Source organism: Lagopus leucura, unplaced genomic scaffold, assembly GCF_019238085.1.
Source record: "Lagopus leucura isolate 7727_CA_CO unplaced genomic scaffold, USGS_WTPT01 Super-Scaffold_73, whole genome shotgun sequence".
NCBI classification, from domain to species: domain Eukaryota; kingdom Metazoa; phylum Chordata; class Aves; order Galliformes; family Phasianidae; genus Lagopus; species Lagopus leucura.
In genome coordinates this window covers 20,836,911-20,857,969 of record NW_024962252.1, presented here as the reverse complement: position 1 = coordinate 20,857,969, position 21,059 = coordinate 20,836,911, and the positions used below count along the sequence as shown (strand labels likewise).

Here is a 21,059-nt window from a genome sequence, read left to right as displayed (position 1 = left end):
AACAAGTGCCTCTCAACATTTTAGGAACAACACCACCCTCAGGATGCTCCAAGAACATAAGCAACTATTTTTATATAGTGGTAAAAGATTTATCTTTGATACTGATACATTTCACTCTAGAATTAAATTCTTAGAACTCTGCCAGTAAAGGAATTTGGATTCAAAACAACCCCAAACCAACCTCCTAATTTCTTTTCTTTTCTTGAGTGGAGAAGAGTCATGAACATGAACAATGGAATGGAAAATTTGATTTGAGCACTGCTCCGTTCTTTGCTTTTGACCTATGGCTCTTCTAAATTGGTAAATGCACTAGATCTTGTTACTGTGCGTAGTACTAACATTATATTCAAAGCTGTCAGAATTGGAACAGTGAATCAAAAATTCTCAATTAATAATTTATCCAATAAATTGATGAATTACTTGCCTGTAGTTTGGAATAATTTTTCATTTTTAAAATTCTGTGGCTACATCAAAATAGCAAAAAGTTTTTCATTCCTGTTTTATGGGATCCACTATTCTAATTTTTATGTAATTACATTGAAAGATATAAGTATAGTGAACAAAACAATGTAATTTTTAATCTCATACATTTGAATTGTGTAGATTTTCACTGTTGATACAGAGCACATTATTATTATTATTTTGATGGTCTTCTTGCATGAATATTCAGGCAAAAATATTTAAGTGTCATAAATTAAATGACTATACTCATTTCTCAATTTACTTTCCCAAAAGCATTCACATGCAGCGAAGTTGTTGAGTACTCTCAGAAAACAAATGCGCAAGTAATCTGAAGAGGACTGAAGGTGAATGCTTTGAAAACTGTTAGTAAATAACATTGTATTCAGGTTCACTTCTACCACTAAAACTCAGTAAAAAAATAGCAAGACGAAGCCTATTCTACAGCCTGGATTTTTTAAAGGCTTTTCTTCAATCAAAAATTTTTATGCTGTAAAATCAGTGGTAAATTCAGCTTCACAATAATGATAACATTTCAGTCTTGAATACCTCAAGATTGCAATCCTATCTTCCAAAATTTTTGGTAACAATCAAGGGAATGTGTGCAAATCAGGAAGACTCTGGTGGTTATCTTGCAAGAAGTTGTTAAATTTTATACTATTTGTTGAAACAGTGCTTTTGTTAAAAGCATCTGTCCAAGGTGGTTATTCTATTTTTATTGTTTAGTTTTGTTCTGCTTCCAGAGACCAAGCAAGAAAGCCAGGCAAAATGCATGTCTCTGAGAGCCTTCTAAGAAGCAATTCTAAGGCTATTTAATGCTTTAAAATAACTATGCTGCTTATTTGGTTAGAACATAGAATGCTTTAAATTCAGTACACAAATCCCTCTGTTTTTTATAAAAAATGTATGTAATTGTAAAAGATTCTAGGGACAAGGAGTAAATGACGAGACACTTTAACTACAGGAGTTCACCGAAGTGAGCTGCGAAGTCAGCTTCTTTATTTGTTGGGAGAAGAACAGAGAAATTTAATCACTGATTACTGGTTTAATCATTTTACTGATAGACAGCATTTTGATTAGACTGCTACATGACTTGAGTTCAGGTTAGAGTATATAATATGATAATAACAGATAGAGAATACAATTATACAATCTGTACTCTAAACTTCGTCTATGTCATTAAAACACTTGTATTGCTATGAGTTTCCTGGCTAATATTTTTCTTGCCTTTTTTTTCCTACAAGTTTGAAGCTTGACTTTGCCATTTTGAAGTAGTTAAGATGAATGGTGAAACAGCAGAAAAAGTCAAACTGATGTTGCTTATACTCAGTGCAAATTATCTATTCTCCTATACAGCCTTGCTGACAGAACACAGCTAATAAAATATTAAAATGATGCATTACTAATAAAAAGTATCTGAGTTCTTAACATGACAAAAAAGTCCTCAGAATATGATGGAAATGAGCAGTAGTCTGCATGTAAGAAGCATGAGTGAATTTTGAAACTGATACTGATTAAATCCTGAGCGTGTGTGTACAGTTCATTCACAAAAGGTAGAATTCAGCAGTATACTGCAACATATAAAAATGATAGAAAGATTTAATCTTTGCCAAACAAACAACTTCCACACTAACATGATTTTTGTGCAAAAAGAGTGAAATTGGAGAAAATTTTAAAAAAATCCACAAACTTATCTAATGAATTACTCCACTTCCTGTTGCCAAATACATTTTGAGTTTTTTGGTGATTTTTAATTTTTCCAAGTATTAAAATCTGCTGTTAGTGGGATTTTTATCTGTCTTTAAGGAGGAAAATGTCTTCGCAGATATAGGCCAATGCTAATCATTTCAATTTTAGCAAATAGAGAATTTTTATTTTCCAAAATAAATGTGGGTTCCCTGCAATGCGTAGATACATCTTTTTTTGTCCTTTTAATTTTATTTTTAAATGGAAATTTGAAAAGGGATACTTTTTATTTTCATTCTGAGTTTCAGTTATTTGAGAACTCTTGGATTTACTGTGGTATCATATTAAAACTACATTCTCAAATTAACAGTTGGCAGCCTACCAAGCTCTCCTGCTCTGCTGCTCAATATATTTAAGAGGAAACAGAACTTACTGTATGGGAGGCCTCATTGATCTGTGTAACACTTACCTGTATTATACACTCTAAATCCCATAACACCTAAGGGAAGGATCAGTCCAAACACATAAAATGATAAATATGGGACAATAAATTATTTACACAATATTTTAAAAAATATATTATATTCTGCCTTGTATCACAAACAAACAGGACAATGCATCTGTCAATATCACATGTTAAAACTCAGTTTCCCAGCAAAATTCAGTGGATTAAGTCCACTTTTCTAACAGTATTAAACACTTATAAACTAAATATCTTTCCTAAGAAAGTTCTCTCTCCCTGTCTCTACCTTTTTAAGTCGTATAAACATTTTGTATATTTCCACGTTTTCTATTATACAAAATATAATATTAAACAAGCTAAAAATATAAGAATCCTGAAACTCAGCATCAATTTACAAGATATTTTAAGGGCTATTAGCCTCCTTAGCATCTAAGTAAATGTGTAAATTATGTTAGAAACACCTATTGAATTGGTTTAAGAAGATATCACATTAATTATATCATAAGAAAATGAATGCATTAGAGGTAAAGAAAATATGCGATGGTCACTACAAAGAAAAATCAAAATGAAGATATGAAAATTAGTAAGTATGTCCAAAAAGAACACAATATTATTTAAAATGTGTTAACCTACAGTATTTAAAAGATACATTTCCTCAAAGTTTGGTATGAAAATGTATGTGCTCTGCTGATACATCTCACCTGCTTTCAGAGCAGAAACTTGCAAAACAAGCCTATATAGTTTTGTTAATTCATCTCCCACTCAACACACAATATATCAGAAAGTGATGGTATACATGCTGCATTTATAATCCAGTTCTCTAACACCATAATAGATGCACTGCAATGGATGACTAGAAATTATCAGATACAAGTTTTACCTGATAATATGAAAGGTTTAGGGATTTATATGAGGAAATAAAATAAATCCTCTTATTTGTATAGTAATTGTATGAATTCAAGAAGCAGCATAAAAGCAAAAGTGTTATTCTATGCAGTAAGCAACTAACATTATAAGTCTGATCTAGGCATGTAAGTAATAAGTTCTACTTGTCCACAGTAACTGTATGAAGATCAACAGGGTTTCTTGGCTCCCTACTTTCATTTATGCATGATATACAAGAGTGTTTACTTACAGTAGCATCAACTGGGAGTTAGATATAAAAGTAGTCCTATGGATTAATAGCCGGAAAACAGAAGTCTGTTTCCTCATCTCAATTATTTACCAGATAGATCTACACTGTTTGCTGTAGATGCAGATGTGTTTAGATTACTCTACTGATTTCTGCAAGTCTGTTAAGCAAAGCACCTTACTACTAAGAAAGACAACATGCAACACAACTAGATGCAATTGTAGTTCTTTTACTAAAGTGAATATAAAACTGAAGGCATTATATATGATTGATGCAGGCTTATTTTCTAGGTTAGTAACTATGAAATATAGAGAAAGTTGTTTCAAATCCATACAATAATTATGGGGCACAAGGCTTTTATAGCAGTAGTTTATTGGAACAGAGTATGTACGGAACCATTAAAACGTTAGATTTTGCCAACAGATACACAGACCATTACTATGTCAAAAGGGGGAATGATTTCGGTGCTGTAGAGTTTAATTGCCCCCATTAAAAATTTGTCATTGACTTCACAGGTAGCTGTGGTAGATGTTGACAAACAGATGTTTTTGTAACTTCAGCTCTGGATTTGTAATATCATTTTGGTGTTCTTAATCTAAAGAAAATGCAGTTGTTAAAAAAAAATAGAAAATATCTTCTAGAAGAAAAACTGTTAGATAATTTGCACATCCAATTAAAAACTACTTACGGCCAATTTCATTTTGCAATTATGAATCTGGAAACTAGATAATAGAGCATTGTGCAGGGCCAAAGATAGTAAGTGCTGAATGTAGGGACTTTAAAGTCATCCTAGTAATTAATTAATTTGATAAGTGGCTAAAGGTGGGATTAGACCTTAGTCTATTTATACAGAAATTCTGGAGCATGCTCGTAACATCATCTTTGGAAGAAAAAAAAAAGTCAGAGTAAGCTGTCTTGTGTCTTCTACATATGAGACTGCTTTTATTACTATTCATGCTTACATGACACAATTCAATATCCACATTCACAGTGCATGTTTGTGTACCTGATTCTTCGCTACTTTATTTATGGACTTTAACTGGTGAAAAAAAAATAAATGATTCAAAAAAATTATCAGCTTAGAAAACTGACAAATATGCAGCAAAAGATTATGGAAACATGCAGTGGTTTTGCTAAAATTAACAACAGTAAATAGAAAAATGTAACTGATGTATTACCAGTTTGTGCCATAAATTTAGCAGCATCAGCTTGTTCCTGAGGGACCCTTTTCTCATGAACAGATCGAGGTCGCTGACTTTTAATTGTATGATCTCCCATCATTCCAAATTCTAAAGACAGAATAAAGGTTTATGAAAGCTTGTGTGTAGACATTTTTCAAAAGACACATACTGTCTCATGCAATATGTTCCTAAACATACCTGGAAGCTTGTGATAAGATTCAGGTAAATGATCATGGCACTTATCATCAACTTAGCTTTGCTACACTCAGCTTTTAATAAATACTTCAACTTACATTTGCAGATTCTTAAACATGAATTTCATTTATGAATCAACAGTCAGTGTACTGATACATACTATAAATACACTGTGTGACATGGGACAAAACCGATTATTCAAATGCAGACACATTATTATTAGAGTTAGTGCAGTCCACACCAGAAAATGTGACAGAGCTAGACACTGCTGTTCTTCAACACAGCCTGTCCTCCAGAGGACTTCTATTTCTGCATTTGTCTTTCAGGCTGATGACGCCTTCAACAAAGATAACAAGTCATCTTTGGGAATGGTGGCAATGCAAATCAATAACTAAGCCAGTGAAGTGCTTCAATTTTAGGTTGAATCCCAAAGAAGAAGTGTTTTTGAATTATTTCATTCCTAAAAACTATTGGTTATACAGAACATAGATTATATCTTGCTCTCAGTATTTAAAAAGAAGTCCTCATTGATTTCAATGGGGAAAACTATGCAAAAATCAATTACGTAGAAAGGTTCTCAGTGTGGGAGACAAGCACTTCAATTTTTATTTTATTGCTGCTGTCATTTTCTCTGTCTGGTCCTGTACAAACATCCTGTCCTCTACATCATAGTCCATTTTCCTTTCTTTGATGAAAAATGGAGCATTCTTTGAACTTAAAGCAGGGCAAGTGCCTCTTTTGCGCAGTACCCACTGGTCCTCCCAAGTACACACAACAGTCCACAGTTTGGTGTTACATATTGGGTTTTTGGTAGCACTCTATTTTATGTATCATGAGTTCAGAACTGTGGACTAACACTGAAGGTTCTTCAACTACAGATACATGAAGCTGCTGATGAGGCAGCAGGCATCTGAAGCACTGAAAATAGAAAGATTATAATATACCCTTCTGCTGGAAGGTTACATGGCAAATGCAAATACAAAATTCAAAATTCTCCTCAATTTGTAAAGTTGTCAAGATAATAAAACTTACCTTCCTGCCTCAAAAGATGCAAAACATTATAAATGATGTAAGTGCTATTAACAAATCCTATAAGTAGCATCAACACACTATCTCAATAAATCATTAAAATGAGTGAAAAATCTTATTTCAGTTTAGAGAAAAAATATTATAAGGCAAACACAATTTCAAGTGGTCAATCAGCAGAGAGAGGTGATTTTTTTCCCCATTTCTGGCAAGTTATTGCTATATTTCTCCAAATTAGTGCATCACTTTGTAAAAATTCATTAATGACACCACTTTATGTACAAATTTAATTACTCATTTCAGAAAAGCAATGAAGTTTGCATTCTAAAGAGAAAATCTGAAAAAAAAATCTAATTACTAAAATACAGTTTCAGATTTAAGCATTCATTTCTTCTTAATACATCCCAGGAATACATGTCAAAATAATTACATAATTACATATATCTACATACATATGAGTGCATGTACGTGTGTTTTAAAATGTTATGAATATATTTTTATAAAAATATGTCTTCTACAGCTCACTAAGATAGATTCTTATTCTGTTGGAAATCTTTTATAGTTCAAGTTTTGCAGTTGATAATCTATTGCAAATTGAGATTAGAATGCTGCTTTTAAAATTTATACAAGTTGTCAGGCAGATGGCCATTTAAACTGTAATTAACAACATGATGAGGAACAAGAGAATTTACATAGCTTTTCCGTTGAAAAAAACTATGAAAGCTAGGCATGTTTGCATTTAGTTTGCTGCCTGGACATTGCTGGCTTGTTAGGCAATTTAGAGGATCTGGGACAATTCTGCAGAAGACTTATCTTTAAGTTACAAAAAGAGTACAATACAGGAGACCTTTGCCAGAGACGAGATTTCCAATGACATAACAGGGAGGTGATGTGTGCTGCACATTCAGTGTCCTGCAGGACTGGGCCCTAAAGGAAACCCTGGGAGATCACTGATCAGGTTTATCACCAGCAGAGCTCCATTTGCAGTGATGAAACTACTGCTCATGATTATCATCAGACAAAAGAAAATGGGACTGGATGCACCAGCTATCACACCTTGACTTTTTTATTTTCCCATTTGGTAACAACATATTTTTAATTTGCACTTTCAACTCAGTTTGACTATTTTCATTGATGGCCTTTATGATGCACTTTTTGATGCATTTTTTTTCTAATCTACTCCTGACATAGTAAGCATTTACTTAGAGAATATATAAAAATATATATAAATGTTTCATAAGAAACAAAAACACTTCTTGAACAATTTTGTCAAATAATGAAACCAGACTTATGCAGAGCTCTCAAGATTCGTATTCATCCGAAGTTTTTAACCAAATGCTGCATTAGAACAAAAACAGAAACAGGAAATGCCCTGCATTGGCATGAGTGAGGACTTTAAAGGCTTCATTAATATTCAGGTCTCATAAGAAAAGAGAAATAAGGGTCAAGAACATTTTTATAATGGAATCAGAAGTGTCCAGTTTCTGCTCATAAGCACAAACTGTGCTCAGAAAATTGTTTCATCTTTAAAGCTCAACAGTACTGCATTTTTTATGAAACATTTTATAATGAAATGTCTTATTTAAGTGACTGTTGTAAGTTCACAATAAATAGAAAAAAAACTTTTCTTCTTGTTCAGATTCTGTCTAAATAGCAAATGTAGAGGACAAACCAGTTATGCATTTGTTTTCCCTTTATACTTCACAGATGAGAAGTATTTAAATGCTTTCTGGGCTGAGAAAACCTTTTAACCCAAGCCAGCTCAAATGTGACTAAATGTCATGGCAGTTTTCAGGACCTGTTTGTGTGGAAAAGGTGAGAGGGGACATCTTAGCAGATGGTATCTGGCATTGAAATGTTGTGTACAGTCAGGTCAATATGATTTATGACATAGTGTCTGGAAAACAATATTCAGTGTTTGAACTGAGATTCCAAGGAAAGAAGTTGTTCTCATTCTTCTTACCTAGTACCTGCTGCTGAAAACATGTTTTCTAACTCAGAAAAAAAAAAGCATTTTAAAGATATCAGTTTCTGAATAAATTATTTTGTGGATGCATGTCCTAACTCTCTTGCATGAAAAAAGACAGGCATTTTCTGTGTTTACTTCAAACTGTAATCCACTGATATTAACCACGTTCTTTCATTAAATAAAATGGGTCAGTGAATCTTTTCAGTAGCAGACAGAACGAGCTAATATGACAGTAAGTTAGGCCTGGAAATATTAAAGGGTTTTAATGTTCTTGTTTTGTTGTCATTGTTTTTATACATTGTTAATACCATAATCTGCTTGCATCAGAATAAAGCCCACAAAGAAATAACTTAAATGTAAAGAACACACGGCTATATGGGGAACCTTGAATGGACCATTTTAACCAGGTGGTGAGTTATAACTAATCATAGCATATTCCAAGCATCTGTGGTAGAAAATCTGAGGTTTAGTTATCAAGTAATTTACCCTGTCAGTTGTCCTTTTGTAGCTGTTAAAGTGCAAATGTTTCCAGTCATAGGAAGCAAATTCTTTCTCTCCTCAACTGTACACAATGGAACAATACTCAAAAGTATTTTAGCAATGTGTATGTCTTGACATGTCTGTGGTATATCATTTCATTTTATATATTACTCTGACACATTACCTACTTCCTTGCCTTTTTGGAATGAAGAAAATAAATTTTCTGAGTTTTCTGAAATCCCAAAGTTTACAGTTGAGTATCATTTATAGCAACTCTTATCTGTAGTTTCATTGGCTTTACCTTAATGTTTATGTTATGTTATGGGAATTTTTATTCCTATTGAGTAACCTTTTTAGTTTTTAAAGGAGAAGCTAAAATCTTGCGGCCAAGGTTTTTAGGAGAGAAGAGAGGTGCCATGTGCTCTCTGTAGGAACAAAGAAGAAAAAACATCTGTTAATAGTATAAAAATGCAAAGTAGAAAAACTGAGCAATACAAAAGAAAAGTATCAGTTTTGCAATGTTTTACTCACCAATGACTAGTGTTTGCTTTTTGACAAGTAGATAATCATTAAAATTACGGTACGTGTCAAACAGAGTTTATGCTTAGGCTGTTTAATAATAGTTGTAAGGTAGCTACGTATAACCTTAGCTATAAAATGATGTCATAGGTAATGTTGGTTTGGCTCTTATGCTTATTTTATGTCAAATTTCAATGGAACTTCATAGTGTGAATGTATTGATCTAGTTATAGGCATATCATCCAGTATGAATTGTGGTATTCCTAATGGCACAGTACATAACAGCATTAAAAAAAAAAAAAAGCCTTTTTCAGCATGATATTTGGTGATGACAATATGAATGAAGAATAACCTAAAAAGAAAGTGATTCTGAGATCGTAAGGCTCACTTCAGGTCTTGTGAAATGTAAAGCAGTCTCTGAGAGTTGCTGATCATCCACTGCTTTTACTGAACCTTGTGGAAGGTGAGATGGTCAGGGGCTCCCTGAAGGCTGACCAGAACTTCAGAAGGAAGAAGAGGTGGTCGATTCCCCAAAAAAGACGTTACACAAAAAAGTAATTTTCTTCTCTCACCCACAGCACTTGGGCAGTGCTCCCTCTACTATCCTATCCACTCCTGAACTCTAAATAGAGAAATGAGTATTTCAGTAATTCTTGATAATAGAAAAAATGTTAGATGCCCTGTAGTCAGAATGCACATTCATGAAAACTGTGTGGATTGCTCAGGTAGCAGTAGTATGCCATACTCACTGTGCTGATTCAGAAATGTTTTTTTTTTTCCTCAGAAATTATGTGAAATGTTGATGTAAGTCCCAGGGGAAGGGAGATGATGCGGTACAAGGGGAAGAGAGAAAGAAAGAAGAGAGAGAAAGAGAGAAATACATAAAGAACCGCTTGTTTCAACTATTTCTTGGACAGAACTATTAACTGATTTCAATAGATGTAATTAATTGCAGAGTTCCAGGTGTTTGAAAAAGTTTCCTACATATTTAATTTCTTTGTAGCCCTTTTTACAGTTACTCCCACAAAGATAATAATGAAATATTCAATAGTAGCAGTGTTTAGGGTTTCTGATCAGACTTGCAGATGGTCAGTACAATTTCTTCTGGTCACTAGATGGCAGAATGTGTGTTCATTTAGAAGCATAATTTTGTACTGGATTGGGAAACCTGGATTTTCTGCTTCTTTTTTTATTATAAAATTACTTTTCATATTAAAAAAATATATTTTTTCAATACAATCAAATAACTGAAAGGGTTTCATTTATTTATTTATTTTCCCCCTCTCTTCTATTTTTCCAAAGAGATAGAATAAAAAATAAAGAAACAAAGAAACAAAACTTGAGTTACTGTTGGTTTCTGATATAGTAAACCCCATGGGAATGAAGAAAATCCCATGGGCACTCTTTTCCCTGTCTTCAACCCTGTTTCACTAGAGAAGACCCCCAAAACGACGCACTGACAGGGCACAGAGCTTCCGAGCATTTGTGCATGCTGTCACTCTACAGGACAGGCTTAAGCTATGGCTTCCTATTAGAATCTCTCAAAATGATAATTCCTTACTAGGCTGGCAAGTTGCCAAAATGGCAACATAGCTATTAGCTGAGTTAAATTTCCATGGATACCTCTTCTGAGGAAATGTGGAAAACAGTCTTAAAACAGTCTTTGCCTGCTTCCTCTGTAAATCCTGGCCCCATAGAAAGTCTTCTTTTTCATCTTTTGGCTCTCCAGAGCAGTACAGAGGAGCTTTGAACAGTTTCAAAATGAATGGAATAATTTCACTAAAGTAAGATCTAAATCAATATGAACTCATGAACACAGTGAGAAAGGTATCATATTGTTCAAGAAAACTGTGATTTTAGTAGTAATAAAAATACAGAAAGCTATAGTATTTGTACTAGCAAAGGTGTGGTGTTTTTAAAATGTATTCTATTTTATTAAGTAAAAGGTCTGTAAGAAATTAGATAGATTAGATTACTTTTCTCTCAGATTTATACTATGTGTGTTCCTCCATCTTTCAAAAATTAGGAATAATAATTATGTATTCTAACCATCCACCATATAGTACACAGGTAATTAGTCCATGTTTGTCTCTAGAGGGACTAATCTGCTCCTAGGAAATAAAGCTCTATTAACACTCTTGTTGTCATTTTTAATGACATAAGTAATAAAATACTATGGATTTAATATATGTACTGCAGCACATACCTTGATGAGCTACACTTCCTCATTACAGTTTTATCTCTTTTTTTACTGCATATCTACAGTTGTTCCATTGTCTTACGTGGAATCTGAAGTTGCTTATTCATGGCTACAAATTTGATCAGTGAATAATGTCATAAAGATGTAACATTTATTCACTTTGCCAGTTCACAGAATGATGAAATTGTGCAAGTTCTACACTGTGCTTTCCTGGGCCCAGTTGCTCATCATCTTACAACTAGGCAGGAGAAATTGAGCATGTGAATCTTCTGAAGTGACTCATTCCTGTTCAGAATGAATGCAGCATGTCACCAAAGCAGATAGTGTTCGTCATGTGTGCTTCACAAAATTATAAGTAAGCAGGGAAGAAAAAGAGGGATGAATAAAATCTCAAAGTGCAGCCCTATCCAGTACTATTTCTAGTAAATCTGGCACATATCTGGTAATTATCATGACTCCTATGCAGAAGATGCTCTGTAATTCAGATTTTTTACATTCATTTACCGTGTAATTCATCCAAAAATGTTTGTATTCAAACAAAGATAATGAAACTGATAAAGAAAATTTACATTGTCATGCTCAACATTAAAATCCTCTAAATTCTGCAGTATATTATTCTACCCTATGACCAACTGTTCTCTCAAGAGATTTATGGATGTAATAACACATTAATGAATGAAAAGACAGGACATCACCTTTATTTATTTTTGCTTTTTTATTGAGACTTTAAATGAATTCTCTTGTAGTATGCTTGTCATTTTAATGTTTCTACTATAATAACTTATTCATGTGTAACCTTTTAAAAATTTAAATCATAGTATCATAAAAATACTTTGGTATTCTCACTCCTTTTTTATATTTCATCCTATTTTCCTTCCACTAGGAATCTTTCTTTAGTCATATATTTAATTAAATGACTTGTTGATACAGTTAGTGCAGTAGTTGTTTTAGAATAGAACAGCATTTTTGCATTAGAAATCTCTTTTTGCTGAACACTGCAGAAATCTACCTAGATATTACTCACAAACTAGAATGGCCATTTATTTCTCTGTGCATGTACAACTCAAAATCAGTGAGGATAAATTGTATTTTCCTAAACTATTCTTGAGTTCAGTTGTTTCAACCATTTTCTTTTCTGTTCCAGAAGCATTGAAAAGTAAGCAAAAGTAGAAAGCAGGATCCACAAGGAGATCTAGGTTATTTCCTAGCCATATAACTATTTATTGCAGACATTTCTGCAGATGGTTGCTCAATCCTTCCTAAATTATGGAGCTGAACTATCTATGAATTTATGACAGGAAAGTTAACAGTCTGCGTAGGATTCTGATGTATGAAAAGAAGGAACAAGAATCAATGTTTTAAATAGCTACTGCCAGGTCTCACTAAGCGCAATGTTTTTTCCCGGACAGCAAAGCTTCCACTTGAAACTAAATAACAATACATGCTTTTTTAAGAGTATTTTCTTGTTCTTATTTAAGCCTCCGAATTTATTTTTTACAAAAGAATAAAATGGAAGAAGTTTCACTAAATGAATTTTGTATAATGCTTTTTTTTTTTTATATATATAATTTGTGGTACCATGACCCTGGCTGCTCCTATACAGACATCACTGGTAGCTGCTAAATTTTATGTACTCAAGAGAGAACAAAACAAAAGGTTATGAGTGTTGGCTGCTATAAGCTGGCCTGGTTCCACTCAACCAGGCCAAGTTCTGTCAGCTGAGGATGTGGTCTATAAAGTCTTTTCCAAAATCATAGCTCTATTCTGAGCTAACTGGTTTTCATAATCTTTTTGCAAGTCTGACTTTGCTAACTGATAATGCAAGACTAAAAATCATACACATGAGATTTCAACATGCCAGTCCACCTAGCTCAGCCTGGGATACATGTGTATGGGAAAGGATTGCAATGGTTTCCAGGTTCCTGGTACCTCTTAAGAACTCTGATCTCTAATAGTAACTCAGGCAGCACCAACAAGGTTGATTCATAAACAAAATTTTTCTAATTAACGGAATTACCTTAATGCAAAAAGACAACACAAGTGGAAAGAAAATCATTGATTCAGTATTTAAATGTAAGTATGACATGTCATTGAAATAATGAAATTTTTCCCTCAGGAAATAGATGCACAGGACTTTAAGGAAAGCTTGTAAGAGATTTAGCTAAAAACTATCAATAAAAATCACTTTGACCTGGATCTGGTGGGTGTTTTTGTAAATCTTTTATATGTGTTCATTGGATTTAGTAGAAGAACACTTTTTTAGGTCTCTGAGATTCTCATTTAAGTCTCTTATTTAGTGGTTTTACAGTATCACAATCAAGCTAAAAAGCATCATCCTCCTTGACAATGAGAAAAAATTATCTGAATTCACCTGCTAACACAACCTTCCTACCTCTGTGGTCATGCCAGAGAGAAAAATGTGTTTGGCTTTTTTGATGACTGTGGCCTACACAATGCCTCTACAAAAGCAAATGAACTGTTCAATTGCAGATATGAGTTAAGCAATGCATAGTTGATCTTTTCCAAGTTGGAACTTCTATGGCAGTTCATCCTTAAGTCTACATTAAGCAAAATCAGAGATTCAAGATTACAATCCCCAAGACTAGGTCAAATATCTAATAATAATATATAAAAAGTTGCTGCAGAAAATTTCATCAATGAGCTGATGGGCACAATCCATGTAACAGTAATGTATTTTTTAACAAAGGAACAACAGCGTTTTACTGGGATGAGAAAATGAGTCTATTAGAATGAGTATAGTAACAACGCTCTACAAGTCAAATGTATTCTGAGAGCCATCAGGTTTTTTGTTTGTTTGTTTGCATCATACATATTTTTAAAAATCTTTTAAAAAGACTATTCGGTAGCTGTGACAGACATTTCTCTTTAATCATGGTGAAGTGCCTTCTGGACCAGTTCTCTTATTAGATTAGAAAGTAATACAAAATACAATGTAGTTAACATGACATTGATACTCAAATTACAGGGAAGGCTGGGGATTACACTGCTGAAATGGTAACCTCAGAGGTGGAAGGGCAAGACTGTCTTTCATCAGTCAGCATCAAAGTAACAGATTTTAGTGTCCTCACTATTTCTATGTCCCTATTTGATGTCAGGGACTTGAATCGCTTTTTTTAACATTGGCATGTGCCTCCTGTAAATGTTACTACAACCATCCATACTATTGACCTCCAGTATGATTAATGGAAATGTAATTTGTGGCTGATTCATTTGCATATATCAATAACAAGAATCCTTTAAAAAAAAAAATAATCTATTCCCTGACTGCAGTGCATTTCATTTTGTCAGTATAACAACAGATATAGTTACCTAAAATCTGTCTTGTCTCATCACAGTCCAACACGTGAAGAAATACTGCAGATAGTCAACAAATATGAATGGCTGGACATTGCAAGGAAGGATTTTCAGGTGAAGATGTTTACTTCTGGAATTGAGGAGTTTGTGATGCTCATTAAGATGTGAATTTTGATCATACCTTATGTAAATACTTTCTCAGAATGACCTACATCTTATGGACATATATAAACTAAATTGGAGAAGTCTGCAGGTAGAGATATTCCAGCTGATGCAGACAGACCTCCTCTTAACACCTGGAGACCTTATAAATGGGATATGTATTGTGGTTGTCTAACAGAAGCCTAAGACTGGCATCTCATCTTGCTTTTCATACTGTTGTTTTGTTGGTTTTTTTTTTTTGTTTGTTTGTTTTTTAATTTTCTCCACAGTTACTAGCACTTTGCACAGCTATTTGCACATCTTCCTATAAATATCCTATAATTCCCTCCCACTGCCTCTGCTCTGCTCACTTGAAAGGGCTGTAAAAGAATGGAATCCCCAGGGAGCTCAGTAAAGTAGCTACAGAAATATATTTTATACAAACATATTCTCAAACAACAAGAAAAATAATAGTTTGTTTTAAGTTATGATGTTAGCTCTCTGAAAATATGCAGATGACTTAGTTACCTGAAAGAAGTATTCCCAAATACAGTCCACTGTAAGCAAGCACAATGAAATATTTGCAGTCAACAAATTCTGAAACAATAAATTAAACTATGCTCACTAGCAACCTAGCACTACATATTCTAATTGTCCAATCAGGAATCAGAATCTGGACTATAAAAATTTGTCTAGTCACAGCTAACAAATACATATTATAGGCTGAAAATGAAAAGCAGCAAGTACTGAGGAATGAAGGCAAAATGTGAGGGTGATAGCAACACACGGTTTTAGTTCAGCTAGAGAACCAGAGGGGAAAAACAGGCAGATGTTGGGCATATGAGCTTTCTGTTCTAAAATAGAGACATCAAACTTCAGAAATGCTAGGGGTCTTATTATTACCAACTACAAGCCTTGCTTTGCTTATTACTCAAACCATCCACCACCATCAGCAGAGAATAAATTAGACATCCCTCACATACAACTAAGTAGCTAACAACTAACTTTAAAGACCGAATAATGCAGGGGAGATTATAGAATCATAGAATCATAGAATCATAGAATCACTAAGGTTGGAAAAGACCTAAAAGATCACCCAGTCCAACCGTTCACCTATTCCCAATAGCTCCTACTAAACCATGTCCCTCAACACAACATCCAGTCTTTCCTTGAACACCCCCAGGGTCGGTGATTCCACCACCTCCCTGGGCAGTCCATTCCAGTGCCTGACCAACTCATATATATAATATATATATATTATAAGATTTATAAGATATATATATATCTTATAAACTCATATCAGAAGATTCAGGAAAATGATACTGCTTGTGCCAAATGTTATACTGTATACAGTATTTGCTTCAATATTCTGTAAGAATAGGCCAAAGAGCTAATGTTAAAATTCACAAGGCACTAATTCTCAGAAGAATATAATAGAAAAAGAATCCTAGATTTAGATAGGAACTACTCATGTTGCACTTATTCTGTGGAATTACTTCTTTTTTTTTTCAGGACATAAATGAATTTAAGCTTGTTTGTTATAAAAAAAGACAAGTTATTTCAACTTGATTAACATCCCAGGATAAATAAAGCACTATTTAGAACTAAAATATCACAATTTTTGAAACAACTTTTGGCAAATGAAAATACAATTCTGTCTCAAAAAATCATTATTTGCTTGATATACAACTAGCAAACCCTACTATATTCTATTGAAGGGATCCCAGGTTTCAAAAGTAACGTTCCATTAGTTTTAATGAAGGTTTTGAAAATGCTGCAGCAAACATTCTGCAAAGCTTGACTGAACTGAAGTGCTCTGTGCCAGAACTGACTCTGGAGCCCTGAGGTAGTTCTATCTACAGTCAGAGCAGTTTATTTCCCAGGATAACTGCTGAATCCATTGATGCAAGATATGCTTATACAAATGCCCACATGCTAACATATGTAAAACATCTCAAAAGGATAGTCTGGGTGCACAAGATCTACCTCTGGGAAAAGGGCTTGGTGCCACATGACAGCACGTCTATAGAGTTTAGGCCATAGAACAGCTGTTCCTATTTCTTTCATGCAAGTTATATTTTTAAAAAAATCATTACAAGTTTCCAACATCCAAAAGGATCCTACATTTTATGTAATAAATTCCATCAAAAAATAAGTTGTTAAAGCTAAAATGCAATCCCTGTATTGGTAATCACAGTTAGCACTTAAATATAACCTTAATTACAGTATGTGGTGCATTTCAATTTTAAAAAGTTCAAAAGAATAGACAAGTTTCACTCTGCCTCATGTTATGGTGTTCATACTGAACATCAAAGTAGCACTAACTACAAATGACTCAATTATTTCATCTCCAGCACCATAAGTCAAAAGTAATGAAATAATGGAATTAAATGTGCATGTGTAATTGGTATGTGAGCAGCAATGGCTCCAGAGGGACTTATTTCTGTGGTTTTCAGTCCTGGCACATGGGAATGACAGACCTAGAATAATAAATTGTGATTTTCTAGTTCCTATCTTGATGCCATGTCTATTAGACCATACACACTCTCCTTCATGTCCATTCAATTCAATGCTTTACATTACAGGAATAATTACAACACTTTAAGTATGATTTCACTAAATTCTTATTCATGATGAGGTCAGCTTGGACTTATCTCTAAGTGGCAGTCTTTCAAAAAGTAATGACAATAAATTACTCCACATATAAAAAAAATAGAACAGTGCAATAATCTAAGAGAAAACATGCCAGCTGCGAAAAAATCTTTTGTTGCTCTTGCTCTCTGCTGTTCTCTTACTATCCAAAAAATCCATTATGAAATGCTATTGTTATACACATTAGGTACACACTAAGCTGAGGTTAGGAATATCAACCACTCTAGCTTTATTGGTTTTCTATGACAGGGCCTGAGCATTTTGTTAAGAAAGCAAGAACTGAATAAAAATAGTAAAATATTTGTGGAGATAAAAATGACTCTAAGTGATTTCTAGACTACTGATGCTCTTCTAGAAAAATGCCAGTAACAATCAAGAAGAACAGGAACATTAGTCAGAAAAGAAGACGGTGTCTAAAGTACATAAATGCAATATACATTGTTAAATCAGGTAATTTTTGCTTAGCCTAGAGATAACTTTGTGTGAGGTAAGAAAAACTCCTGAGCAGATATTTACTGTTCACACAAATTTTCTATCCCACATGAGTCCCAAAAACTGTCTGTAGATCTGGAACTGGTAGTTGCAAAAATACAGTGTTTCTGTAGTCATTTGACTTCCTAACTCTGTCTGTCAAAATACAGTCCAGGGATTCTAGATAAGAGACTTACAAATTGAGGGTTAGGGGAGAGTTTCTGACCAAGTTGTAGTACACCAGATACTTCTAGATGCAAACTGTTGGGAGAGATCACTATTTACTATTACTTCTAAGTCATGTAACTTCTATTAGAGGAAAAATCATCACTAACAATTACAGATGATTATATTGATTCACTCTACAAAGCAAATGAACCTATTTAGCTTAACACAGGACTGACTGTACTAGCACTGTACTAGTGCATTCCAATGGGCAGTAGATGATAGTTTTCATACAAAGAATTTCTTCAATAAAAGAGCTGTTTCAAGGCCAGAGTCACTAATCTATCTGAGCTAAACTGAGTTGCAGACAAAAGGAGAAAGCAAAAAAAAAAAAAAAAAAAAGTACTGTGTAAAAGTTGAAATAGCTGTATTTATTATTGCTACTCCATGAATGTGAATTCTAATTTAAAAAAAAAAAAAGTAAAACAAAAGATTTTTTTTGATTTACCTATTTCATTCAGTCCCAAATGTTACTGTATGTCTCAAGAAGCAAAAAAAATTGGTTATACCAGAAACTATATCAGTGAATGAATTTGGAAAAATAGAAGTAAAAAAACTTAACTGGATTTACTGAAGCATATTAGGACTTATAGTAAATGATTGCTACCTACATTAGACTTCTCCACAATAAATAAAAAAAAAAATAATAATAACAGCAGCATTTCCTAGCGACAAAGAAATAAAAGAATCATAACTACACGGGATGTAATTTGAGAATGATAATAATGACACTGAAAATACACAGATAAAATGTTAAACCACATAATAACCAACCAATAATGTGACCACATAATAACCAACTCTGAAACCAGCTTGTTCCACCCCATAATAGCGCAAAGAAATGAAAACATCAAACTTTGAAACTATGTTCCAAGTTTAAAAATTTGATGCACCTAGAAAGTCAGTAACTGAAAATAGTCATCTTTCCTTCATACCTGGCATAAAACTTCCTGGCAATGAATTTTTGTCATACCCAATCTACTGATGATTTCTCAGAGCAATGATCCAAATCTTCAGGTTTTGTTCCTAACCAGAAACTCTGCATCTGCATAACTCTTCCATCAGGATCTCTCTGAATACTGTTTTTGGAACAGTTTTAGAATAGGAGGCATGCTCCAAAAGTAATGCCTACTATTTTATTACACTGATACCTGATGTCAGAGGCAGATGGTGGTATGCCAGTAGAGGCTGAACCTTCCCACCAATATTCTGTTATATGTTGTTGTCATGCAACAGATGGCAGCAGAGGTGCAGTCTGACAAAATGGTGTCTGACATGGAGGAGCATATGAAGCAAAGGTGTGTCACTGAATTCCTCCATGTGGAAAAAATTGCACATTCAGTAACACTTGCAGAATGTTTATGGAGACCAAACAGTGAATGTGAACACAGTGAGATGGTGGATGGTGTGTTTCAGCAGTGGTGACAGTGATATGAAAGACAAGTGACATTCCAGACAGCCGTGCGGATTTTTACTGGCATGCAGGCTCTTGTTCATCACTGGTAAAAATGCGTAGCTAATAGCGGTGACTGTATTGAAAAATAGTGTTTTATAGCTGAGAATCTGCTTTATCAAACAATGTTTTTGTGCTCTTTGTATCTGTAATAGTCTCCATGGAAATAAACAGAAGGCATTACTTTTGGAGCAACATATATAGAAAAGATGAACTCTGCATGTTTGCCTCCACTGCCCCAGTTCCCTTTGATGACCTGAGCAGAGAAATGATCCATGATCCCATCAGGCCACTGGACTAATGACAGTGCTCCGATGTGGAGACAGATGGCCGACCGCCAGGCTTCACTGAAGAAGCCTGCTCTGCAACTGGAGGTCTGTGCCCCTCACAGCCTCGTAGAACATTCTCCTTGATCATGCATATAATTTTCCTTAATCACCTTCTGCCTGTGTATCACTCTATGGTCAGTTTGGCGTAAATAACCAGTGTCAGATGAGGACTGCAAGGTGCTTATTAGAGCGCCAGTGTTATATATTTTGTTCAAAGTTTGATCAATCATTGCACAGCAAGGTTCTGGAGATCTCTATGTGCCATGGTAGAACCATAACAAGATTTTTGCATTAGCCACTCCATCTGCAAATTGAGAACGGAAGCGTGCGCTCTTGCTCATAGTTTAGTGAATTCAGTGATCTTTACCTGGAAACAGTTTGATTTGATGATGACGTTTGATACATAAGATGGGTCTTACAAAAATAAAGACAAATTGAGATATATTTCAAAAAAAAGTTTTGGGTTTTTTTTTTTGTTTGTTTGTTTGTTTTTACTTGAGAATTACAGTTTTCTTTTTGCTGTGCATTTACAAATGTTCTTTCTTGAAGAAAATTGTCTGAACAGGAGTGCTTAAGATTCGATAGTGTCATTTAGAAATCCTTCCCTGTGATGAATGCAGTCCATAAATTCACATGATTGTTTCAGGCCTACCTTGGAAAATTGCTGCTCTCTAAATTCTGTCTATATATATAGAGTACTATAAATTGGAGGATCTCATTTTACATTCAAACGTCTCTGCCTTTGTTCGTAATTTATTATTTTTTTACTGCCCTCAAAAAGCTTTCAGATGCTCTTCTCTACTTTCTCTCCAGTTTTCAGGTTTGTCCCAGAACTACCTGCAGCTGCACAAGTTCTGACTTTCTATCTGCTCCCTGACTAGCTGTTTGTAACCTAAAATCTATTTTCCCTCTTTATGCACCAACATCATGCTAAATTCATATTAATCTCTCTAAATCTTTCTATTAATATAACCAGCCTATTAATCTGTCTAAATTCTCAGGGCATAACTGCAAGCAAGAGAAGTAGATATTTACTGTTTCTAAAGTAATTCTCAGCATACAAATGTACTGAAGTCATTCAGCAAGTCTGCCTTGTCATTAGAATTATTTGCCATCCTAGTATTTTTGGAGGTGAGCTTTATTAAGTACTGAAAACACAGATA

General features: G+C 34.0%; 1 protein-coding gene across 5 annotated transcripts in view; it reads right to left on the bottom strand.

Annotated features, from left to right (window-relative positions):
- ADGRB3 (adhesion G protein-coupled receptor B3) overlaps positions 1–21,059 on the bottom strand; it is a 449,865-nt gene that overhangs the window by 258,315 nt on the left and 170,491 nt on the right. For 4 of the 5 annotated variants that reach the window (XM_042894113.1, XM_042894107.1, XM_042894121.1 and 1 more), the window contains one exon: positions 4,919–5,029. The exons of the other annotated variant lie outside the window; for it this stretch is intronic. In XM_042894113.1, the coding sequence (XP_042750047.1) occupies positions 4,919–5,029 (111 nt within the window). The remainder of the gene's footprint in view (positions 1–4,918; positions 5,030–21,059) is intronic. 5 annotated transcript variants of the gene reach the window in all.